The following is a 26411-nucleotide window of genomic DNA, read 5'->3' on the forward strand; positions in this document are numbered from 1 at the left end:
TTGGATTATATTAATTATTCATTTTTATGATCCAAATATTGTTATATTGTATGTGATGCATTATGAACACTTTTACCTTTGCTACTATAAGTATACTTTGATATTAAAACTTGCATATTATTAATTTGATTTCTTTCTTCATTGACCATTTTTCACTCTCTGTGTTTAACCATTAGTTATTAATAATCTCTGGCTCTCTTCCACAGTGTCTTTTATCTCCCTCCCCTCGCCCCCAAATGATTGCTGCCCCTCTCTGAGCCTGGTTCTGCTGTAGGTTTCTTCCTGTTAAAAAGGAGTTTTTCCCTTCCACTGTCGCCAATTGCTCACTCACAGGGGGTCATCGTTGGAGTTTTCTGTTAAGTATTGTAGGGTCTTTAGCTTACAATATATTGAGCCTTGATGTGAATGTTGTTGTTATTTGGTGCTATATAAATAAAATTGAATTAAACTTTTAAAAAAAATCAAAAGTATTAGTAGTATGACTATAAAGTATTAATTATTCAGTACTTAATTTTTAGGCTGTCATGCACAGCTGCTTTCTATGTAATACCATTTGTATGAGGCTAACAGAGAGCCAAGTTTCTACACTATTTATTTCCGATCAAAAGCTGCTATTTCCTGTAACCTCCCCGCTTCTTCTTGGTTCCCCTGTGCCGCCGCCCCCATTTAAAAATAATCCTGGAAACGCCCCTGTGGTTTATGGAGTTGCTCATCAACTCACATATATTTCTGTTTGCAAGTCGCCTTCAGAGGCTGACACGGTGACGTTTAATGTGCATGGATAGGTATAGCATTAAAAGAGAATTCCCTTTTATTTTTCTCCTGAAACCCTAAGTGTGAAGTGACCTTACTGCTCAGCAGTCTCCAGCTGCCTCCCTGCTAGAGAAGAGGGATGTTTCCTCGGCGCTGGTGGAGAAGAGGGGCTGTTCCCTCAGCAGATCCCAGTTCAGTCCGTCCAGAGAAGCGGCACGGGTGAGCGGCGGGGACTAGGCGGCAACGCAACGACGCATTTCACAGGTAAAAGTGGAGCGACACAGGGCGCCTTTCATCCAGCCATTCTTTTGGACTCGGGGGTCGTTGTTGATTGTGGCTTTTTCTTTCTTTTTTCCATTTTTATTTTTTATTGATTTCTTTATTTGGCAACACATGCGGCAGCTGTGGAGGTGAGCTGCTGCTGCTGCTGCTGCTGTGAGGCAGTAGACAGCGGCTGAGAGTCGCATCTGCTCTGCCCTCAACATTTCCAGCGCTCCCTCAACTTGATCCAGCTGCCTCGGCGCTCTGTCTGCCTCCTCTGGTGGAATAGGAGGTTCGGGACAAACGGCCGGGCCACCTCGAGGAGATGGCATTAGAAGGTGAAGGAGTAGGAGGATGGAGCTCGTTGTTTATTTATTTATTTTTTTTAACTTGGAGCGTCTGCGGTGGCGGCTGCCACAGTTTGCGGACGCGCTCCTATCAGCTGAAGGTTAAAGACTGCTCACGGAGCTAGTCCGGCTAGCGTTAGCCCAGCTATGTGCCGTTCTGCGCGCGTGCTGGGGGAACAGAGGCCAAACTCCGTCCAAATTACGCAGTTTTTAATGTCCTAGCTCGCGCACGGACATTTCCATCGCCCGGAGCACTAATTAAAGACTTGAGCGATAACACTGCAGGCCATGGCTGGTGTTCGGGAGGCATCCCGCGTTACTCCAAACAACTATCACTTATATCCAAATGTAACTTGTAGAAATGCTTTTTCTCTAATTTCCCTCTGCTGGTATTCCCTTCCTAGTGATTAGCCCGACTTATAAAACGGAGCTACCATTAAAAGATGACAGCATAGTGGATCGCCGAAATCAGCCAAGGAGTTCCACTCATCCATGTAAGGTCTCAAGTCATGTTATAACGTCTACTCGTGTGTTGCTCACATGACCAAACCCCAAACAAGCTGATTTTATTTCTCTGTAAAATTGCGCGTTTCTGGGCTAGGCTAGTAATGCTACGACACACAGTAACCTGCACCAGAACCAGCGGGGCTAGCAGCATCCTGCCGAGCCCGTCAATCATTTTCTGAGAACAGCACAGTGACAACACTAGGGTCCGGTAACGCGTGTAGCTCTCGGTGCCTGTCGGACGTACGATGAGCGCCAAATTGCGACGGAAGCCTGGCGCAAAGCGCCTCTGGCAAATGGTCTGCCAAGTTTAGGCGGCTTTGATGTTTGCTTGTTGTCACTTTGTCACACCTGCAGCGTGTTTGCATGATGGTGGCTGCCGCTGCTGCTTGACCTCTCTTCTCCTTCCCACTGTGCAGCCTTCCTGCACGCACTGCCTTATAACCTCCGCACAAACGCGCTGTCAAAACAGCCACCCCGCTGTCACTTTGACTGGGAAACAACACGATTTGGGGTCCATTGTTTGACGCTGATCTTAAATGTTTTTCATTGTGTAAATCTATTAAATAGCCCACAAGGCTAGATAAGTATAAAACACTGGCCTGTGCTCTGCCTCTTAACCATACATCTTAAATTATGTCACAGTGTTTGCAATGGCTCTGCCGCTTTAATTTTAGAATGGCTTTCACATAAATTCCTACTGTCACTTAGGGACCTCTAGGGGCCAGATTGCCAAGACTGTTTTACCTGACCAGTCCAAGTTCAGGATTTTGTTACAGTTTAGTTATTGCGGTGCATTTATCGCACCCAATCGCTCATATTTAAGCTGACCTGACTTCAGCTGTCAAACTGCTAATTAACATTATGCAGGGGTGATCTGTTCTTTTTTGCCAAGGTCTTTCTTAGGTCAGTAAGTTTCCATCGAAAGCTGTTAGTAAATGTCAGCAAAAGACATTTCCTGGACCTCAGAGTGTGTCAGGATTTGTAGATAAGAAGCCAAAACACTGCAAAAAAAGAAAAGGCTAAGAAAAGTGTGTGTGCGTGGGTGCATGAGTGTTATGTGGTAGGTCTTTTGCACATCCTTGAGATTTGAGATGGTGTGGGAATGCGAGGCTGTGATAGATGCCCTGAGGAGGGTGTGTGTATGTGTGTGTGGAGTGGAGAGTGGTGGGGGGTGGTGGTGGTGGGGGGGTAGGGAGTGTCCCTTCTTAATAGAAGGGAAGCAGCTCATTAATTCCCTCCACCAGTGAGAGGAAAGGTTTGGTCAGCAAAACTGAAGGGGCCCTCCACAGCTATGAAGTGAGTCGTAGCAGTTCAACTCTCAGGACTGATCCAAACTTCTCTTTCAGTTATCCTGTCTGTGTGTATGTGTGCGCCTGTAAGTGTGTGTGTGATTGTTTGTGGTGTCTTTAACAGTAGCAAGGCCTGCCCTTTCTCTCACTCAGTCTCCAGCTTCTTTTATAGGCCAAGAAAATTATTGTTTCTTTTTTTTTCTGCTATTGGGTGGCTGCAGCCGAAGCCTTTGAAAGCCATCTAATGTTTGCCCGGCTACAGGGATCCCCTCTGAGGTCTCGCCTGATGTCACATGTGATGTCAGAGCAGAGGTGACGCAGGCAGGAGGGGAAGGACGCTGGTGGATGAAGCCTGCCTGAAACATGTGAAAGCTATACTGACATCTGCCAGCATGCCTCTCAGAGCGAGAATCAGAGGCATGAAATGATCTGGAAAGCACGCTCTCTCTCTCCCTCTTTCTCTGCATGTATATATCTATCTATCTATCTATCTATCTATCTATCTATCTATCTCTCTATATATATATATATATATATATATATATATATATATATATATATATATATATATATATATATATATATATATATATGTAGAGTAGAGAGAGAGAGAGAGAGAGATATTGTTAAATCCTGGCTGCTAGCCGGTGAATGCCCATATGTTTGGCAGATGGCCTGAGATTGTGTCTGCTTTGTGATTTCTCTGTGTCGGTTTTATGCCAATGCGGTGATGAAGCCCTTGAGATAACCCTGACTGTTCATTTTCATGTGTTTACATAGCAGTTTTCCACATTTACCAGTGACAGCGCTCCTGTTTCCGTTTGCGTGGGAGAGCCTTTTTCATCCCACCTGTGATGTGCATCACAGTCACCTGTCAACACAATTCTATCAGCTGTCTTAAAATGTGACACGCACGCGATGTGCTTAAACTTTCCTGATGATTCTGTTTATGCAGGATTGCTCGCTACCTCTCCCTCTGTGATGCTGAGCAGGAGCCGTGCACAGTCCACATCTGATTAGCAGAAAGCCAGAGCTTGCTAACCCTTTGATCACTGTGTTGCTGGCTGATAAACCACACCACTGTCATCTCTAGCAAGTTCCGGACATTGACAGACACTAATTACCATGAAGCCAGTTTGGCAAGGCTTAGAATGAGTATGAGTTGGGAATAGCTCAGTGCAGGTGAAGCCTGCTGTGTAGCTTTGTGGATGAACGTGCTTAAAATCCTTCTTTTTTCCTCTTCTTTCCTCACATATGAAATTATGATCATTTCCTGACTCTGGCGTGGATCTCCCTTTGCATACCACTGCTGGATGTGTTCAGTCGAGGAGAACCTCGTGACGTCAAATCACTGCGTTTGAGCTGAACTCCGCTAAGCCTCACCGCACAATGGAAAATGAGTCCACTGACATAATAACCGTCACATCATCAGCGCCTTACGACTTGCCTCGTGCATTAATGAGCCATCAGCTGTGCTGTTCTTGTGCCCGAGCCAGTTGTTGTTGAACGTTTTCTTTGGGTTGAACAAATGTTTGGCTGGACTACTTCTTGACAGTCTGAAATGAATCAGAACCAGACGGTGCTGTTGCAAATTCTGATGTGTTGGAATATGGTGGAGCGAAAACACCACCCTCTCCCTGGTCCTCCCTCCTTTCTCCCAACCTCCTACTCCCCTTCTCCATCCCGTCCTGCCTTTGATTTCTCTGCCAGTTGAGTTTGACTGTAATAAGTTTTGGAGCACGGCAATGCAGCAGGAATATCTTAGCGGTCCACATGCTATTGTCTGCGAGCTGCCATTCACAAAAGCAAAAACAACTGTTGCCATGGGATATGCTAAACAAAATAATGCTAGTGGTTGGGGGGTTTTTTGTGCTTTTTTTTTGGTAAAACCTTTCCTTTGTTAGATAATTGACTTGGGGTAAAAACACCCAGTAGTGCTGTGCGAGACTGCAATCCAATACCAACTAAATACAGGGCCGGTATTGCATGATGCCGATACTGATACTTTTAATTTCTAAAGGCATCTTAAGTAGGGGAGAGCAATGTATCATGACCTATGACATGAATTGTCATCAGTTTGGAAATTCTAAACACGTTTTAATGACCAATAAATGTATTTTCCGCAATAGTGTTCTTTTGGAGACCCGGAATGTAAATGTTCCTGTCTCTAATGGACACTGGACCAACTTCTGTTCTTTAAATCTGCTATAAGCTATAAACAAAATAGACATGACAACACAAAAGGATTCAGACAAAAATGAGTTATATTTTTCTTTTCCATAAAAATAATTAATTTAGAAGAATTTAAGTGGATGAGATACTGAAGTTAGGGAATAGAAACAAAGTATCATGCTTGTGTCAATCCGATACCCATACCAGCGCCCACCTCTAGCACCCAGCCTGTTGCTTCCCTCTCTATTAGGAGGGGTGTACATGCTGGAAAGAGCACGTGGGTTGCAACATGGTGAAGAGCTCTTGTTTTGTAATAATCTTATTGCTTTCAAGCATTTCTTTACTTGTTCATTTTTAGCTGTAATTTTTCTTTTTTTTGCAGCAGATAATAATTGCCCTAAACTCTAGTGGCTGCTGAGCCCAGTGGGATTTTCCTAAAGGATAGCAAGTGCCCAGAGGGCACGTAGCCCCCTGGATAATATGCCCACACTTCATGTTGCTGAGTTACACTCCTACCTGATGTGGGGAACATTGCGGGTCACTGTGGGTAAAATATGGCCTCAGGCTCACTTGGGCTGTTTATTCCTCCGGCCTCAGCCCAAAAAATAAAACGCCTCCAAACTTCTTTCCCTGGGACAAACAGGAGCCTGCCGAGCGCCTGATTGGAAACACTTGCGACACTGCTGGCTCTGCTCCGTCCATCCACCCCCCCTCACACACACACTCACACTCAACGCACTTCCTCAGGAAGAGAGACGGCCCCTCCGCTGGACATGGTGATGTCACATAGATAAACAATCTGCACGGCGTTGCTGTTTGCCGAATGTGATGGGCCGTCATCTTTGAGAAGCCCCTGTGCATGCACACTCCTAACAGATGCAGCCCAAACACTTGCCAAAAACACACCCACACAGGTCAGTTGTTATAGTTCCAAGGAGACTGGGAACAATGTGCTGGAGAGGTGCGGCTCTTGTGGAATATTTTAGGAAGCGGGCTTATCGTCTTTTTTGGTTCCAGGCCCTGGTGTTTGAGATTTCTTTTGTTGTGGTGCCTTTATGCTGGAGCCTGTTAAATCCAGATTTGTTTTTGTCTGTAGTGCTTCATTTTAAACAGGAATGTGCTATTTTAACACATCTGTGTTAACTTTAATCACTGTTACTCAGTGGGTTTTGAGCACAATGTGAAAAGTCTTCTGTTTTTCTACTTCAGACTTCAACTGCAAACTGTCTGTAAAGTTTATTTTTTTTAGATTGAATTATTCTGCTAATGTTTACCGTGCTAGGTTTGTAATCCGTGCATCCCGGGGTGCTTAGTCACACCCTCTAACGCTGCAGTTCTGTCCACCTCAAGGCCTGATTTAGGTCTCTGTCCTGCATTGTGTGCCCCCTCTTCTTCCCTCCCCGACCCATCTTAGCTAGGCCATGAATAAGGAGCTGACACCAAACTGTCAACCTGCAAGCCGTCATGCCCCTGCAGTCCGCCCCAATGTAGCCACCACACACTCAACTAAAAGAATAATGCTCCTACCTCTTTTTAATAACAGCGTACAGTTGTGGTCAGAAGTTTACACACTCTCATGATAGAAATTCTTTGCAGTGATGAGTATATTTTGGTCTTTTAATGATTTCTTTGAACTGGATAGAATGATTGTTTATCATGCATCTTTAATGACTTTAAAAATCAAGAAATAGGTGAACAACTTAGAATTTGCACCTTGACCAGGTGCTTTTGGCGACCATCAGCCTGCTTCTGGGATTATTTTGCCTGGATATTTGCCACTTTTCTTGGCAGAATTGGTATAGTTCATTTAAATTACTTTGCTTTCTTGACATGAACCTAAGTGTAGTCCACAAATTTTTAATAAGGTTGACATCGGGCTTTGGGAAGGCTCTTCCAGAAGCTTAATGTTAGCCTCCTTTACCCTTTCCAAAGCCAGTTTTCGTGTGTTTTGGGGATCATTGTCTTATTGCAAGACTTAGTTGTGAATACGTTTCAAGTGTCTAGTTGTTGATTTGAAGTGAAGTGTTTGGAAGTAGTCCTTCTTCATTATTCCATCCAATTTGTGCAATGTACCACTACAACTGGCAGCAAAACAGCCCCAGAGCATGATTCTTCCACCACCATGCTTGACAGTTGGTTCATTGATCTCACTTTTGAAAGCCTCACCGATATACTTCCAAACATACCTCTCATCTTTGTGGCCAAAAAGCTCAATCTTTGTCTCGTTTGACCATAAAAGTTTTCTCTATAAGGCATTTGGCTTGACCATGGTGACAGCTGCAAAATTCAGTTGAGCTTGAAAGTTTTGGTTTTCGAGCAGGGGTTTCTTTCTTAGTCAGCACTCTCTCATGTAAAACTTATTTTGCTGTGGCTCCTGTTTTCTACTTAAAGGCAAGCTTGAGCTGTAGTGCTTTTCTGCATTGTTTCTGAACATTCCAACCATTCCTCTCATCTGATGTTGACAGTATAGCGCCTGGAAAAGTGGTGTGACATCCAAATAACTGGTACTTATGTACAATGATCTGAATCAGTAGTTGTTTAATAATGGCTCCAAGAAACCTTCAGTGGACTTTCCCATTGTTGACTGAGTCAATCCAATCCAGCCTCACTAGTCAATCCATATAGTGCTGGCAAAAAGAGAAACTACCAATTGTAGTCGATCATGATCACCAATGAGACGTGAACAAGCCTTGGACTTGACATTGTAGAACCTATAGCACCACTGCCTTTTATATGAGTTAGCGTTTGTATATGTTTGAGCCTGTATTTATAATTTTGATCCTGCGAATTAGAGATAATCAAAAATAAATTAAAATTTGTTCACACACACAATTCTTGTTTATAAAACTCATTAAAGATGTATACTGCACAATAATTCCACCCTGGAAAAAGAATGTTTCAAATAAATCTTTAAAAACCCTAAATTACCATAATACACATGATACCCGTGATCAGTGCATGTGAACTTCTGACAACAACTGTATTTTAATTGACCTCTTCTATCATTCACAAAAGATGCTACAGTAGTAGTTTATAGTATGAGGGGTGGTACGAGAATGCCAGTCCTCATATGTTTCCACTTATTTTTAGCTTACTTAGCAGCACATGTTATCCATAAACTATATCATTAATTTTCTCTCTGTGAGTGAGCCATGCCATTAAAAATACAGCAGATCAGCCCTTTTTTCTAGTTGCCAAATCCGAGAGGCTGCAACACCAATGTCTTTTTCACATAAGAAGGCATTGTGGTGAAACACAATGTTGTTGTGTTTTGGGGGTTGAGAGCTGCCCATTGTTGCATACCAGTGCTCAAATCCAAGGTTTTATTTGACATAAAATCAGTAATTCCATTGCGTAACAGAATTAGTGGCATTTAAACAGAGCCCGTCATGGTAGGGAAGGAAGGAGTGGGGCTGGTGACGTGGTGGGGTGGGGTGGGACGGTTAGAGGGACTGAATGAATGCAGCTCACTTTACAGTAGGAAATCCTCACTTTTACTGAGGATGCAGATAATCTTCATTTAGCGCTGACACCGAGAGCCTCAGATTGAGGATTAAGATAGATTAGTGAGCATATGGATGTTGAGTTAAGATTGGTTGATATGCAGTTATCATAGCAAAAAATGCATGATCATATTAGCCCTTGGCCTGAGGCTTTAATTGATTAAGCCTGGTTGGCGGGATAGGCTTGAGCTGCAGGAAGGAAAGGGTACTGATACCAGTCAGATTGCAGATTCTGATACAGGCCTTTGCAAGGCTGCGGGGAGGCATGGTGGTTATTCTTAATTTAAAACACAGAAGAAAAGGCCCATCACATGAGTGACAAACTGTCATAAATATTAACATCTTAGCGTGCATTTTACTGGCATTTATGCTATTTCTGCAACAGCTGTACCAAGCTTAAGTTGCATTAAAGCTCAGCAAAAAAATGTCTACGTTCTAAGTCCACATTGCTTACTTGAAAGCAAATGAAGCAAACTGCCAGCCCGTTTGCACTGACCTTGCTCACAAGGAGCTAAAAACTCCAAACCCAGCTCCTTCTTGAAAAGATTACCCTAAAACACTAATGGAAAGAGTTAAACTCAATAAAAGTAATAACTGGGTAAGAGCCAAGAGTCAATCCTCCAAAGCTAACAGGTTTAAGGTTTTAAATGAAAAATATAATCGTATTAGGGGGCCAGACATACAAAGAAAGCAGCATTTCACGGTCTTGGATCCTGTTAATCACCTAGTAGGCTCTCCTACAGTTCAGGTACAAGAAGGAGGGAGAAGGGGTGGTGACGCTGTCCTCTGAGTCAGGACTCCTTTTATAGAAGGATTTTTTTTTAATCTCTTTGTGACGATCATGGCTGAACAAATTCTATGGAGCAAAACAAATGCTAATGTGTTTGCAGCTGAATACATTTCGGCAAGGCTGCATTGCCGTCTGTCTTTCAGAAGCGAAAACAAGCAATTTGGCTCTGCCGTTTAACAATCATAAAGTGATTGGCTCTTAAAACCGTCTGAACGGCATTTGATTCTGGCAATGAGTCACACGGCACTGTTCCTGTATGCCATTTCTTATTAAGGACAGCCAGGTTGTTGGCAGTCTGTTCCAGCAGAAAGTATTGAATGAGTGGGCCGCAGCAGCATCTGTCCTGTTGACAAGGCAGCAAACATGACTTCATCAAGGGCATTACATCACGAGCAGATGCACACTGGGTATCATCATTTCAGTTCTTCATCAGCCCATCATACTGATACTTACAATGAGCAATGCTTAAAACGTTAAATCCAGCCTTTCCCTGGGGTCCCCGCACTGCTGCCTGTTTAGAAGGTTGCAGAGAATGGTACTATCATGGGGGTCTAGCTCGTCTAGCTAGCCTAAAGTGGATGTAGCACTACAGTTCCTTACTGGGTTGCTTCAGAGTTTTTAGCAAAAATGTTGTGCAACGTTAATGTCTGCTTATTTGTTATACTTAGGAGGGATGCTTCTGTTGTGAAATTTTGGGCTGATGTTGATATTTAAAATAAAAATTTGGTCTACAGCTAATACCAGTATTTTTTCTGTTTGCGTATTACCTGGTTACCTGGTTACAAGTATATGGAGACTTTTTATTCAGCGTGTATCAGAAAGAATCACTCGCTCGCTTGGCAGAGAAGCTGGCGGTAAATTTTAAAATATAAAGCTGAATATAAAGTTTTCCATGCAAACATGTCTGGAGTCATTGCAGCCACTGCTGTTGGTACGCTACTTACCTGCAAACACGTGAAACTCACAAATCCGCTCTTTGTAACGCAAGGCTCGCAAAATTTCAAAATCTCTGGTAGCCCTTCGGGCAGGCACTCTTCAGTTTTTGGTAGCCCAAAATAAATTTAAGTAGCCCGAATAAAAAAGAGAGCAATTTTTTAATGTTTTGTTTCCTTTACAATATTATACATTAAAGTATAATATTGTAACGTGAAACAAAATTTATCAGAAAGTTGTTAAAATACAAATCACAACATCTGTATAAAAATCACAGTCATCAACTCAAATACTTGGTTCTAATTGAACAGAAATTTCTATGAACTTGCAAGAACTGTGTAGAACATGAATCAGTCTGTGTCAGATCCTGAATCTGAAATTTCCACTGAAGTCAAGGGTAAGGGGTGAGTGGAACCAAGATCGAGGCCATTTGCTTTTTGAAGTTTGCAAAGACTGCTAAATTTTGACAATGGTAGTTCACTCTTTGCAACATAGTACGCTTTTGAAAGATTTTTCAGGACTTCTGCTTGTGCTTGGTTTATTTTTAGTATGTTTTTTTGCAATTGCTGTGTGTTCTGGGAAAGATATTGCAGACTGGGCAATAATGCATTTCTTGCATTTCTCATGGGTTCTGATGGGGTCTTTCTTAAAATTACTGGTCCCAGTTACAAAGGCGCTAGTTGACTCAAATGAAATGAAACTCACAACACACCTGGCAGAACATCATGTTATTTAGCTTGTCATATTCCAGCCACATAAATTCTTTTGTCCATGAAACCACAAAAGCTGAGCTTTCTTTTTGCCTCATAGTCTGATTTGTCATAACTTTTCCGTTTTGTGGTAGGCTTTTATTTGGCTGCCCCTTCTTCACCCTGACTTGTCTTATTTGGCTCAGCAGAACTAAAATACCGGCGTAAATCCTGCTGCTTTTACACACGTACTTACATAACGGTCAGCGATTCTCTGCGCAATAAACCTCTCACATGTTTAAGCTTGCTGTGGGAGATTTCACTTGTCAGGTTTGAATAGTAAGCTAATGAGTGATAAGAAGATGTCAGAGGAACTGGTGCGCAATTAATCGTCACTCACCAATCAGTACTGCCGCTCTCTACACACCGTTCGCGCGATCGCAAAGTGAAAGCAAAAAACAAGCACAAATTCAAACGCGATTTCAATATGTCATATATTGGCAGTGGCTCATCGATGCCAGTGAGATAATTACTCAGCTACATTTTCGAAAGAATGCAAAAGCATTGACATATATTTTCCCTTCCTATGATAGCCCGACGGGCAGGGCTGAGATAGATTTTGGTAGCCCGACTGGAAAAATCGCTAGCCCCGGGACGTCGGGCTAGCGATTTTGCCAGCCCTAGAGCACTGAATCCTAATGAACCTTGATGAACATGTAGCAGTGAGTAAGTCACATTAAGTAGTGCACATAAGTTGGTGTCATGTCATTACAATTTCCCTGCTTAAGTTTTTTTCTATAACCATTGAACTAATAAGATAGATTAAGTTGTAGCGTTTCTCTAAAAAATAGCAAACTTTTGTGGTTTATGGATTTAAATTTCCTTTGCCAGGATAATCATAGACTGAAAATCTGACATCATATGAAATTCTAATGATTTTTGTACAGAGCTTAGGAGTACACAAACGACTACTCCCAACTAGGAAATTTATTTAGGGCACATGTCTAAAAGCATGTCCTCTTCTTCTAGAACCAGAAAATACTTTTGAGATGACAGGGGAGAGAAAAGATGCGGAGGCGGGCAGAGAGAGAGGAATACAATCCCCCAGTTGCTTCATTGATGCAAAACATGAAGCAGCGGAAGGGGCTGCTAACAGCTACCTTACAGTGACTGTATGGAAGTCTACAGGGAGCCTACTGTAAACAGTGACATTTTGCATTTTCACTGCAGCGCCAGCAGCCCCCTGAAACTCCTCTTCCCGCTGAGGAACATGCGACTGCGGCTTGTTTTTGAGGGCGTTCGTGTAGCCCCGGTTCGCCCTCAGTTCTGGAGCGTTGACGGTTCGGTGCTGATGATGTCTGAGTGAAATGAAAAGAGGGTTGTTGCTAGGAGGGACCGGAGAAGATAGGTGGGAGGGAATGGCTGTTGGGAAGGCGGATGAGCTGGGTTTTGTCGTGGCGGCTCAGAATTTGGGGTCATTTTCTTTTTCTTCATTTTGTGCCTTCAAATGTTCACAAAGCTCGGGAACCCTAACAAAAACTGGACACGGGTGGCGGGGATAATGGTTTTATCGTCACCTTCTTTTTTTCTGTCTCCCTTCTGGTGTCTTCATGTCATCCCCCTCTCTCTCTTTTTTTTCCCAGTGATGGCCTCAGCTGCACAGCTGTGCCGGTGATCCCGCCGCTGCACGTAGGGAAGAAGCAGAAACGCCTTGACAACCGACCTACCTTCCTCTCTCTCAGAAAAAAAAAAGCAGAGAGAGGAAAAACGAAACCACACCAGCATAAACAAATGCGACCATGTACAGCGTGGAGGACCTCCTCATCTCTCATGGATATAAGCTGCCCAAGCACGCCACCTCCTCCACCCCTACCCCTACCCCAACCCCTGCTCCCTCATCCCACCAACCCCGTTCATCCTCACCACCGTCCTACAGCAAGCACCATGAAATACTAGAGAACAGGTCCGGCCCCAGGACAGTAAATGGCTATGAAAGAGGGCCCGTATTGGCCTATGGGAATGGTGGCGGAACCAGGCAGCCCCAAGCATACGATGCTGGGGGCTGTCCCAACAACAATGAGTCCAGGGATAGGAGCCAGCCGAGACGGGACGGCGAGAACCGGTGCCAAACCGACACTCACTCCTTGGGAGAGTCGCTAACCTCAGACAGTGGGTAAGCTACAGACCTGAGATGTGCTGCTGTCTAGATGTCTTTCTGCATGCTCTGTACTGATTCTTTTTGTCCTGACTGTTTATCATTTGATGTTGTGGTTTCCTTGGAAGAGATTTCTAAAATGACGTAAGTCATCAAAGAGTTTTGCACAGGGATTTTGCAGTACATATTCAATGGAACTAACACCGCTGCCGGTTTTTCCCGTGTGTGTAACTTCATCTCATTTCATCTCTATTTCCCTCTCGCCTCCTCTTTCCAATCAAGTCTTGGGCGAGGGGAGGAGGGATATTGTGTGCTGGAGTCTTAATCTGCCACATGGGGCCTTGGAGTTGTAATCAAAACAGCTTTTGGCCAAACCTATGTGCCCCATTTGAGCATGCCCAGTCTTACGCACACACTTAGGTTGCCAGGTTTGTCAGGATACCCCTTTCTGTATGCCAGGTTTGTACATATCAAGTATACTTTACTGGCTTCTTCTTGTTTTAAAGGCATTAAACCTGCTTAAATAATGCATATCTCATCAATTATAAAGTATTCATATAGTTTTTTTAATATGTATATGGATCATAGGCTATATATAGCTTAGTCTGGAGTAGTTATGCAAGTGAAACCCTCTCGGGTAAGGTCTGTTAGAACCTATGATATTTCCGGAGATATCGCCAGGCTGCAGCCAGCCCATTTTTTCCCCTGAAAACAGGATTGTTTAGTTTGCCTATTTGCACCAGTTCTGGGGGTTAGTGTGCTGTAACTGAGACAAAGTCAATACAGCTGTTCCCTTGTCCACACAATTAGACAGGCTTGTCAGATCTCTTCCCCAACCCCCTTTTTCCTTACATTTTGCTTGGATGATTCCCCATAATCCTTTTTAGCCAGCAGTCAGTGACGGAGCATCTCGAAATAGTCAAATGACCTTGAATAATGTCAGCAGTTGTGTTAGTGGCATTTTTCTTTGTTTTTCATTTTTGGTGTTATTCTTTGAGATGAGTAATCCGCATTTTCATGTCGCTGCTCTGCCAGTGCTATCAGAGCGTTCTGCTGGGAATGAGGGAATCGCAAAGACATATGTTCTGCGATTTCAGTCCGTTGTTTGCTCATCCCTCTTTTCTTCCTCCTCATGCAAATCTGTTTTGCCTGGCAGCTTTGGTTCAGATAAGGAACGGGCCTTTATTGGCACTTCCACTCAGCAGTGCTACTTAGACCAAATTAGCCTAATGATGTTAACTCATCTTACACAAGATGCCCTCAAATTTAGCAGACTGCCACGGCTACTCTCCCTTCCCCTTCTTCTCTTTCAAGCCAACGTTTGTGGCCAGTGATGGTCACGGATGGAAATGTCAAGGACGCTCGGCGGCCTCGGCCTCGAGGGGGAATACACATGCGCTTGTGTCTTGTTTACGTTGTCAGTCAGTCTGTCACTCCACAAATAGGCTGAAACAATCCCGCTGCATGTAGGGACCAATTGCGGCTTGTTGTCTGTTGGGTCTGTCATCAAACATCTTCACAGAGATACAGCAGAAGCTGTCGTTGCATTTAGATGGTGCCCATTGTCTTAGATTAAGGACTAACGAGCAGTGCTGTAGAAAGACTGTCAGTGAAACATCCTCTACATTTTGATCTGCTTCGGAGGACGCCCGGGACTAACAGCCACAGTTTGTCATTGTGTAACATCTTCATTATGCCCCATAGAAAATCACAATTACCAAACACTCCATTATTACTGATAGTCATTTGTCTCCATCTAGTGGGAAATGCGCTCCTTTTTTAAAATTAAATCTCTTCAAACTGTTAATAAAATTTTGCTACTTATATCACTTATATTTTATTTTTTAGTGCCCAGCTTTACTGAGATTTATTCAGTGTGTATGTCATGCAGTATTGCATTGGCCCACCTCTAAATCAACTATAACGATAAGGATCATGAAGAGAGCCTTACCCTATGACTAAACTACTTCATCTACAGCCAGATATTGGGGAGACACTTTCTTTAAAGGAGGGAAGAAAAAGAGTTCAAATCTTGGTTACCTAGTGCCTAAATATTGGACTAGTTTTTCTATAAATAATATATATGATCTGAGCTAAAGCCAGTGTGAGGTTTTTCCCTACATAACACCCTCTACCTTTAAAACACCTCTCATTAAGACTACTAACTATAACATTTTAAATATTTTGAATGAATAAAAAAGTTTTAACATCATTAGCTTTGGCTTCACTGCAGGTTCTCCAGTGTTGGCAGTTTAAACAGGAAGTAGTCTCTGGTGTTTAGAAGTATCTCCTGTTTTTTTATCTAAACAATTTCACTCACAGGTAAGGGAATTTTATGAATTTCACTGAACTTCTATTTCTATTCTTCATCTGTTATTTCTGTCCCAGTTCTTCATCCAGTTTCATCCTTATTGTGCTATGGGTTGTTTCTTCTTCTACAAGCATTTCACTTGAAGCATATGGATGCCTTTGTGTGTTTCGTCACAGGTTTTGTGATAGCACTAGAGGTCCTCAGTCTCAGTCCAAAGATGTGTCCTACTGGCGGAGGAGAGGCCAGGACTTCACTGTGCTGCTGGATTATGCTGATTTCCGAGATCCCCATGGAGGGGGTCCAGGGGGCTACAGCAGACCGGACAGGCCTCAACAAGCAAGAGGCCAAGAGCTCTCTGCCGAGGAGCGTCAGAGGGCAGCTCAGGAGAGGCAGCGATGGGCGGCCCAAGCCCAAGCTCAGGCCCACGCTCAGGCCCAAGTCCAGGCCCAAACCCAGGCTCAGGCCCGATCCAGAGACAGGGAGGCTGCTCTCCATCAGTGGAGGATGGCGACTGAGAGGAAATGCCAGAGCCTGGGGACAGATGAGTGGCGTCCAGCTGTGAACTTTGGCAGCCAGCTGTCACAAAGTGAGGGCGAGCGCTGGGCACAGGAGCAACAAAGGCTCCATGCCAGGACACCAGAGGGGATGGTAGTCCACCCGAGGACCAAAGCCAAATCCCAGTCCCTGCCCAGGATGCTACAGCCTGAAAGTCTGCAGTTTGTGGAAATACCTTCATCTGGTCAGGACCTGTACAGACGGGTCAATGGCCACCCATTCTTACACCATGACCTTTACAGAGCACCGCGCTGGCCAGAGAATGGCAGGCCAGCTAGCGCTAACCAGCTCTCAATGACACCAAAGCCCCGCTTCACCCGACCCCCCAGACCTCCCTCTTATGAGATGCACCAGCAGATCAGGGGAAGCTGTGAGGTGTTGTCTGGCAGAGACTCGAACGTTCCCCAGTCCAGGGACAGAACGCCACTTCCCATATCAAGACCAGGTGACCCCCAACTGGACTATTTTGCACAGGACTCTGGACCTCCAGGATACATCCCTCCCCCATCATATAAAAGAGCTCCTATAATGGGAGGGGGGCGGCGGGGATATGGTGAAATTGCTGTTGACTACAGGTATGGACATGATAAGAAGCTTTAATGTTCCCTACTGTAATGTTCCCCATTGTAAAGTACCCTACAGCAGAAAACAAGCATGACAAAATGTGTTGATATTTTTTGTAAGAAAAAAATGTCAGAAGGAAATATCTGATACCACTTCCTATACATATTTTTCTTAAGTAGGACATGCATTTTATGCATAGACTAAAAGCAGGTAGCCACTCTGACATCATTCGTTGGTTTGGGAAGCCCAAATATGAAGCCTTCAACTGATAATTTTTACTGTCACAAACTTGGGGTCATAAAACTAGACTTGACACATGAGAGGTGTATCTTACTGAGAAACCTAGCAATCATTAGCTATCAACTTGTCAATTACAAGTCTTTAGCCAATGAGCATATTCCAATTTAGACTTGTCTGTGACTCCAATGGGGACCATAATTTACAAAATGAGTATCATATTGTGTTTAATAAGACTTGAAACAAGCAACCAAAAACTCATTAAGTGTTTACTGAGGTCATAAATCAAGAGAGGGCTCTGTTTCATACACTTGTATCACTTTTCACACCCAGAATATAATTCCATCTTTTTCATTTCTATCAAAAGGCTCAATTTCTGTCCTTTTGGTGGTAATTGGTAAATATTAAATAAATTTACCTTGTGATGCATAATTCTGACCTGCTATACAAAAGCTGGAGCAAAACTATGCAGTAATAGTTTAGTAATTATTCACAAATTAATATTGAAGCCAGTAGGTTGTTTTTTTATGTTCATCTCCGTATTGGTTAACTTTGTTGTTTTAACTCGTAGGTACAGAGGAGAGATGTACCAGCACATTCAAGTTGCTCCAGATGGATCTCACTGGTTCACCAGACATCCAGTAGGTCCGTGGGCTGATCCACAGAGAGAGAGGAGCCAGAAGCAACTTTACCCTGTATATACTACCCAAGAGCACCCTGGTGGAGGGGTCCAGTATATCCCCTTTGATGATCCCCGTATCCGCCATATTTCCTCAGCTCTGGGTGGCAACTCCTTGACAGATGCTGACAAGATTCGCCACATTCGTAACGAGCTTCCCAGCGTCACCGTGTCGGAACCTGCACCCGACGACAGTGCCTTTTTGCCCCCGCCATTGGGGCCTTTCATCGCTGCCAAATTGGCCGATGACGGTAACCAGACGTCTTCTAGCGACTTTGACAATGACAATAAGAGGTGGCACAGCAATTTGCACAAACAGACTGTCGATAACTTCCCAGCACCTGACCAAAACTGCAACAACAGATATCCTAAAAACCAACGCCCTCCTCCTTCGCCCTCTTCAGCCTTCCAAACCCCGTTAACAAGAACTTCTTCTCGTCAGGGCTCCAGCTCAGACCAGGTCTTTGCTGAAACCATCACCCAAGTGAAGAAAATTGCCCCAGATTCAGGGCCAGAAAACAATAGGAATACCAAGAGAAGAGTGAGTGAGACCATTTTCTGCCTTGTGTCTGTCCCTGTTCATACACCGACTAACATTAACAAAGACTTTGGAGCTGATCAGAACAACAATGAGACAATACCAAGCTTGACCGTCACCAACACTGAGACATTCGCTGTAGGCCTCAAAGAGAGCCCCAATATTAGGAGCAAGTCTGTGAACGAGATGCCTATTAAATCCCATTATTCTCGCTTTCACTCCAGCAGCACATCCTCAATGAGGAATTACAAGAGAGCTCCTTTAAGGAAGGAAATAATAGATGCCTGGACACTTCAAGCCAATGAAGATAAAGAGTTGTGCTATGCTGGGTCTTGGCCTGGAAACCAGTACCGTAATCAGGAAACTCAGACCGGCTCACCTTTGACAGTGGTAAAAAGTCCAGAACTCCAGAGCCCTCCGGGTGGGCAGGGACCTGTTCAGTCTGCCTCAAATACAACCACGGATATTGGTGTGGTGACAGACAACAGCTCCTCTTATGGCTATCCGATGGCAGGCCAGAAGAACCTTCATCTCTCCAGCAACAGTGCTTTTTCCCGTCTCAGCCTGAGCCCAACAGAACCACTATCCCTTCAGCCCTCGCAGCAAGACCCGTCCTCTCCAGCCAAGGTTCAAAATCAGGGAGACGAGCAGCCATCATCTCCAAGAAAAAACAGCACCCCAGAGACTGCAGAGCAAGTCGTCTTTGGTCAGTTTCTCCTAAAGCCAGTGAACCGACGACCCTGTGATGTTATTGGTGAACTGGAGAGCATCAATAAGGAAATGGAAGACACAATCAGCAAGAGGCCCATTGTGGCTCAGTGCATTGATGATCTTGATGGGATGAATAAGAGTTTAGCTCGGTTTAATTCAGGAACACACTTTATTGCTGGTCCAGAACCAGGCAGGGAAGCAATCAGTCTTCCACCATTGCACAATATAAAGCCCAACACTCCAAAAGTCAGATCAAAGTCATTGGCATCTACTGCTGACCTAGAGTCTATGGATATGAGGAGTGTTTTTTCCAGCTCACAGGCCAACAACATACCAGCCACTAATGATCTTTCAGTTCGCTCAAACTCAGGCTGCAGAGACAACCTGTCCTCGCTACCCCCTCACAATGAGTCTAACCGCCACTATAGACAGGATATCCCAGTCCCTCAAGAGTCTTTACTGAAAGATGTGGGGTTAACTGTGTACACTGAAACTCCCGGTGGTCCCGGGGAGCCAGTGCAGCGCTCACTCTCAGTCCCCTCACCACTGGATCAGAAAGATTTTACTCAGTTGATGGAGCCCTCCTGGGACACGAGGACAGCAATTCTTAAAAATAGGTGTAGCCCTGAGCACAACTCAAATAATGAACTTGAAACCAAGGGGAATACAAAAAGAAAGGCTGAATCAAACAATGTTCCACATTTAAGGGGAAACGTGAATTTAACCATCTGCAGGACCAGGAGTGAAAGCAGCAAATCACCCCAGAAAGACAGTTCAACACATATCACAAGGTTGACCAGGGAGGTTTCTTTCGTATTTGAGGATGATGATGGTGATATGAGATATGCCATGTCGGAGCCACTGACCTACAAGAATGAGTCAACAATAGCAGATAAGCACCTAGAAAACTTACTGATTCAAGAGAAAGCCAATGCTTTACGTGCAGAGGATCTCAGCAACCTGTATGAGGTCAAATGCGCAAAAGGAATCCCTGAAAATGAGTCCATTGAACAGAGGGCGGCGCGGATCCTGGGTATAGCCGTTCCAGTGGAAGCTTTAGGGGTGGCTGACAGGCAGTCTGATGACAGCCAGGATGATGCAGAGGAACGACAAAGCCCAACTGATGAGACACAGCAAGTGAAACGAGAGTATGAGCAAGTGAAAGAGGAGTCCTTGGTTGTCCGAGGTGCAAATCAAGAAGAGTTCAAAGAGACAGAATCAGGTATGGATAAACAAGTACAAGAAGAAGATAACAGGCAACAGCACAGCAACGATCACAGTGATGGCAGGGACAATGACGATACAGAGACTCAGTTAGTATTAGACCTGCCCGAATTCCCACCAAGTAAGCTTCCCCTGTCTCTGCCCATCAGCCCCGATGAGAAGCTGTCCCTGAGCATTTGCAGTTGGGAGAAAAAGGGGCGAGGTGGAGCATGCAAACTAATCGAATCCCTGCAAGATAAGCTGAACTCTACTGCGGTTTCATCTGCTACTTGTATGGGCAGGTCAACAACAGACAGAATAGCCCGTCTGAAAGAACTGGACTCTGTGTCTCGAATAAGACGCCTTAGTCTCAAAGACATCAGGTCTGGTGAAGAAGAGTACTCGCAAGAGATAAATGAAGACAGAGAGGAATGTGATGTTCAGGAGGAGACAAAAGAAGTAGACGTAGTCAAGCAACAATTAGAAAAGGAGGAGAAGGAAATGGAAAGAGAAGAAGGAAAAGAGGAGAAAATCCCAGGTGAACATGATAAATTGGAAGGTTCTGAAGAAGACTGCAGATCAAATGAAGTGAATGAAGGGTTGTGTAAGGAAGAGCTGAGACAGAAAGATGAGTTAGAAGGGATTAATGTTAAGACTGTGGTAACAGCAGACCATGAAGGAAGTAAAGAAGTAGAAACTGATGTTAAAAAGGAAGAGCCAGAAGAAGAAGTGGTTTTGAAAATTGTGGAGGAAGACAATGAAAACTCTAAGGATAAGGTGGAAGACAAACTGAATGCAGCGGGGGTCAGCAGAGCGGTGACAACTCAAGATACTGGTGGGCAAAAGTTACCCAAACCAAAGCAGCGCACTAGGCTCCAGAAGCCTCCTCTGCTTCCTAAACCTCGCAGTGTTCCCAAGAGAGAAATAACGCTGCCACTTAACTACAGCGCTGGGACCTGTGGCCCCTCAGATGAGGATGAGGAAATGCTCTCCATTTCAGGTGGGTTCAAGTCAGTGGCTAGATTCAACCTTTTCATATGCCAGTTTTCCCTCCTGAACAAAGCACCCTCAGTATACTATACACTTGTGTTTATTAACCATTTACAAGTAGGTACACTGCTGATTACTTTGCTGTTGATAGCTGGGGGAAAGATTTAGAAGAGAAGCTTTATACCCATTAAATATCTGTGTTAAGATACAGTTAAGCACATCAAGAATATAGCCAGGAGTGCATGTGAGTTCACACAAAGACACAAGTTTGCACCGTTATGTTAAGACTGTTTTTTTATATTTGAACAAAGCCAGGCTAGTTGTCTCCTGTAAGATGTCTTATAGCTATAGCTTTATACTTTGCGTATCTCATATCTCACTATAACGCTTACAGCATGTTTTACATACATAGAAACATCAAGCTTTGCTATAGCTAACCTGCCTTGGAAAGAACTAGCCTACTAACATCCCTAACACTTCAAATGAACAACTTGTGTCTCATTTATTTAACATGTTCACAAACAGAGATGTGAAATTAACTTTTTTTAAAAACCAAAATGCTAATTATATTTAGCGAGCACAGGTTTGGGCTATGACATCAAACCCTATCAGATAGCGTCACGTTGGTTTTTTAAATTTTTCTTTTTTCTCCACTAACAGTTTCTATGTAGCTTTCTTGTAATTCACAAAGTGCTTGAACTTCTGCGTGGAGATATAGTGTATTAATTACTGAGCTTTAGAGGTGATAGATAAATGCTTAACCTTGCTGTTAGTCTACATGTTAAGCTAAGACATTAGGGAGGCTTTGTAGACCCTACAATGTACCCTGACGTAGCCACAAATGACATTCTTGCTGTCTTTTATGCTTGTTTGGGTTTAATATGTGTTTATTATCATGTGTTCATGTCCCAGTGTTTTATATGCAGTGCCAGCCTGTAGAAACAAATAAAATGCTAGGTCATTTTCCTCCCGTGGGTCCCTGCTCTTTGTTGTGGTCAGTGTTTTGTTTTTTCGTTGCAAACAAATCTCCCCTCAAGAATTTCCTAACATTACAAGTTCTTATATTGATGCTATGATTATTCTTCCTCATATTGAGACGATGTAGTTGTTGTTGGTCTCTGGGTGATACATTTAAAAATTAGAAAAATACACAGGAGGAATCAGTGTATAGGCCAATCACAGTAGTTGCGGGATGTCTTGACCCAACACGCAGTTACGTTTCTACGGAGATCGGTTATGCCGTAAGTCACAGTGTAGATTTCCTCCTGAAGCATAAATCTGCAGCAAGTTCTTGGTCCACAACAATCATCAAGCATGGCTGTTATTATTTTGTCAGCGACACCTACAAAATTTCACGAGTGTCTTGCGTAGTTCCAATTACCGTACTTCTCTCTAGGAAATCACAAATAAATGTGTTTGTTACAGTCGCACTATAACAATCCCAAAATGTCAAACTGTTCCTTTAAGGTCCACTGAGGTGAGAGCAAATAATACCGTTATGTCTTGTTTTCGATGGTGTTGTCTCATCTTTTCTTTCTTCTCTTTTCTCATCAGACTCTTACGACCCCAGTCGAGTGGAGAGGGTGTAACCTCTGACCACTGCCTTCACCACTGTGGAAATCAGTCTTTGTCAAGTTAACAGCTTTTTCCAGCAACAAAGGCTTTCATCTCACCTCTTGGCTCAGTCAGCTGTGACCCCTCCAGTAATGTCACACATGACTTCTCACAGAACTGACTGTCCCGGTGCTGCAAGAGTTTTTTTTCTTTCTTTTTTTCTTTCTTTTTTTTTTTTTACAGCCAAATAAAGGCACTGCTGGGTGCCAGCTCTCCAGGCCTTTTTCAGTCTCGTCATTGTCATCCTTCCACTCTCTCCACTTCTCAGCTAGTTTATTTGCTCGAGCAAGAGGACTTCCTTATTTTGAAGTTGTCTTATTTTGCTTTTGGAGGAATGCATGTCATTATTCCCGTCTGCACTCGGGGCTTTCTCAGCAAGCTCTGGTGTTGAAATATGAATGTAAAAGTGCTTCTGCTCAACAAACAAACAAAAGAAATGTAACAGAAAAAAACGTACAGACACATGTGAAGGCGACAGTATTGCATTACAATCAGTATTAACCTAACCAAATGTAAATAAGAAAGAGTTATAGGATTTTATTAAGAATATTAAAAAAACAACAATTTAAGACATTTAATTGCTGAAGAAATGTATATTTTCTTATGTATGTTATGAAAGAGTAGATTTTTGGGGGGATTGTAGTCTTTGGGTGTATTACTGGTAAGGAAAGCCCTCACTCTTTATTCTTATATTTGTGTGATAGAGAATGTACTGAGAGAGGATTGCATAGAGAAACACTGTGGTCCTTGAATAGCTTCACTCAGAGCAATACAGTTGTCACAAGCAGGGGTGTTTGTGAAATGATTTCAGAAGCAAGTCTCTATTTCAAGGCACTGATCTCATTTGCTTTAAAGGCTCTACCTTTTGGTACAAGCGTTAGATTTGCACAGCTGAGATTATTGGCTTTATGTTACCAATGAGCACCTGATAATCTCTGCAAATACTCAGAGATTATACTGGGAGGGATTTGATTTCACACCCTCCCCGCTCGAGTCTCAGCATCAGCAGTCGAGACATGTACCGGGACTGTCTTTTGTTAATCCTCATGTTGTTCCTAAAGAAATCTCAACACATATATTTTTTTCTGGCATTAACAGAATCTGTGGAGTCTTTGCTGTTTTTGCTCACACCCTACCTTATGTGTGACTTCAGAAGTGCTTTTTTTTGCCGGAAATGATAGATGTAGCTATGTAGCAGTGTGCCTCGTACACGCTGTTTTTGTGGAGAACTTTTTCTGTGTGCTTATTTAAACTGGACATGAGCAAATCCATTTTATTTTAAATGAGATTGGAGACGTATGAAGGTGTTTTGGCAATAATAATGATATTAAGCTGGAGAGGCTTAATATCGATGCTGTACAGAACATTGGTGTTGGAATACTAATCACAGTATCTGTACATGTTCAATAATTTAACGCTGACATATCAATGCTTTGTAAGTTGTGGCCATAACTGGCAGTTTGGTTCAGACTCACGTCACTTATGGGGTAGCAATACTAGAAATTTAAACACAAACCAAACCAAACTTTGTGCTATGCATTGGACATCAACACTCACTGGGTTTAATGGCAAAATTCCAAACTAAAACTGTAACTCCTGGTTTGCTTGTATGACCCTGTCACTCTTTGATCCAGTTGTATTTGGGATCTGGTTTTAGACTTTCTCGGATGTGGCTCTGACCATGAGTTCATCGGCGGGGCATTAAAAACAAGGTTTTGTCTTTGTTCTGTTAAAACAACCCAGTACCCGTACCTCTGTGTTCCAGGTAATGTGTTATCTGGTCATTCCTGTAGGTCTTTTTGTACGGCGAGTTCTTTGTAACATAATCTAGACTATTGGTGCACATCTTGCTTTGATATTTTCTATTTTCATACAGAGGTATGTACAGCTTCTTTTGTATGCGCTGCATCTTTTTTTCCCCTCCTCTTTTTTTGTGCATGTAATGTGTAAGAAGTCACAGAGAGAAAGTGTATTTGCATATAATTGCATTTGGTACAATATAGTCTATCCAATAAACAACTGTTATATTTCATATAATGTATATTTTATTTTCAAAAGTTAAGCTACATATTTAAAAAGAACAAGGTATTTTTAGATTATTGTGAAAAGGGAACTGTTTTTGAAGGCACAGTATTTGTCTATATTTGCTATGATCATTAAGAATGATCAGAAATACAGACAAGTTTGTGCTGTTGTACAGTACTGCAGACTGTTCATAAATAAAAGTCTTTGCATGAAACATTTTGCTTCTGGTTGTTTGCATTGTGTTAATGTAATGAAATATCCTTCAAGAAGCAAGCCAGTAGTGCTGTGTGATACTGATAATTTCAATGTGATACCAAGTAAATACGGGGCTAGTGATACCAACACCTTTAACCTATAAAAGGCAGCTTATGTAAGGGAAAGCAGTGTGTCAGGACTTATAAGGTGAATCATCATCAATTTGCAAATTCTGAACATGTTTTAAATCACTGTGACTTTTACTTTCCATAATAATTAGTTCAATGCAAAACACAGCTTTCAGCTTTTTATGGGTTTAAAAATGAAATCTTTGGAGACCTGGTATGTAAATGTGCCTGTCTCTAAAGCACTTTGGCTCAAATTCTGCTGTTTAAATGTGCTTTAGGCTAAAATACATGTGACAGTCAACACAAAAAGCTTTTAGTGGATGATTATATTTTTTTATTTAAAGATTTTGTATGTATTATTGTAGGGTCTAACTTACAATATAAAGCGCCTTGAGGCGACTGTTGTTGTGATTTGGCGCTATATAAATAAAATTGAATTGAAAAAAACTCAAATATATATTAACCTGTTCATCTGCTGAAATGCAAATATCTAGTCAGCCAATCAGATGGCAGCAGGAAAGGTGATTTGAGTGACTTTGAATGTAGCATTGCCTTGTTAATGACAGAGGTCACAGGAGAACAGCCAGACTGCCTCAAGTGAAAGGCAACAGAAATGCAAATGATCTCCCCGTACAGTTAGCGTAGAAGAGCATCTCTGAGCGCCTCAAACAATGTTGATAGAAGAAGACCACACTGGATGTCATGCCTGTTACATAAGAACAGGAAACTGTAGCTACATTTCACATGGGCTCACCAAACTTGCACAACACATGATTGGTGAATTGCAGAATTTGGTATAAACAATATGAAAGCATGGCTACATCAAAAGAAAGAAAAATGGTACTTATGTGTTATTTACTGCAGAATGTTAACTGCATGCAGGATTAGCAGGGTTTTATGTTCAGCGTCCTCTTTGATTTTGTCAAACTGATGTTCTTACTAAATCTGAAAGGGATTGATATGTACAAAATTTCCTATGCAACCTGAGACAGTCATACAGAGACAGAACAGAGTAAGAGGACCATCTGCTGGACACATACAGTGGTTTTATGACAGCACTATGCTGTCAGAAATACGAGGTTAAGTGTGCTCAGGATGTCCTCACCTTGATGCTCATCATATCATGCACACTTTTTTGGCATTAAAAATTGTGCTCCTGCTTTCCCTCTATTTGGTTAGTTTTCACACAGTGAGTTTTCTATTTTTTGTAGACGTTTAGTTTTAGTTTAGTTTCAGTTTTTGTCTTTATTAATTATTCTTGA

At 42.8% G+C, this 26411-nt stretch overlaps 1 protein-coding gene across 2 annotated transcripts; it reads left to right on the top strand.

Annotated features, from left to right (window-relative positions):
• Positions 1-394: 394 nt before the first annotated feature.
• Positions 395-25042, top strand: jcada (junctional cadherin 5 associated a). 2 transcript variants are annotated; one of them, XM_039617463.1, is made up of 6 exons: positions 395-1017; positions 1156-1352; positions 12888-13417; positions 15887-16840; positions 17638-21197; positions 22742-25042. In XM_039617463.1, exons 3-6 carry the CDS (start codon positions 13044-13046, stop codon positions 22774-22776), a joined length of 4923 nt encoding a protein of 1640 aa, XP_039473397.1. In that variant the 5' UTR covers positions 395-1017; positions 1156-1352; positions 12888-13043; the 3' UTR covers positions 22777-25042. The 2 variants fall into 2 exon arrangements, with proteins under 2 accessions (XP_039473397.1, XP_031604910.2); XM_031749050.2 differs by lacking the exon at positions 1156-1352.
• Positions 25043-26411: the final 1369 nt, after the last annotated feature.

This window comes from Oreochromis aureus, linkage group 9 (genome assembly GCF_013358895.1).
Source record: "Oreochromis aureus strain Israel breed Guangdong linkage group 9, ZZ_aureus, whole genome shotgun sequence".
Classification (NCBI taxonomy): Eukaryota; Metazoa; Chordata; class Actinopteri; order Cichliformes; family Cichlidae; genus Oreochromis; species Oreochromis aureus.

Excerpts from the sequence above, each read along its gene's own strand:
- jcada (XM_039617463.1), top strand. The coding sequence starts at position 13,044 with ATGTACAGCGTGGAGGACCTCCTCATCTCTCATGGATATAAGCTGCCC. Across the intron at positions 13,418-15,886 it reads TCGCTAACCTCAGACAGTGG|GTTTTGTGATAGCACTAGAG; the intron begins GTAAGCTACAGA and ends GTTTCGTCACAG. Across the intron at positions 21,198-22,741 it reads GGAAATGCTCTCCATTTCAG|ACTCTTACGACCCCAGTCGA; the intron begins GTGGGTTCAAGT and ends TTTTCTCATCAG.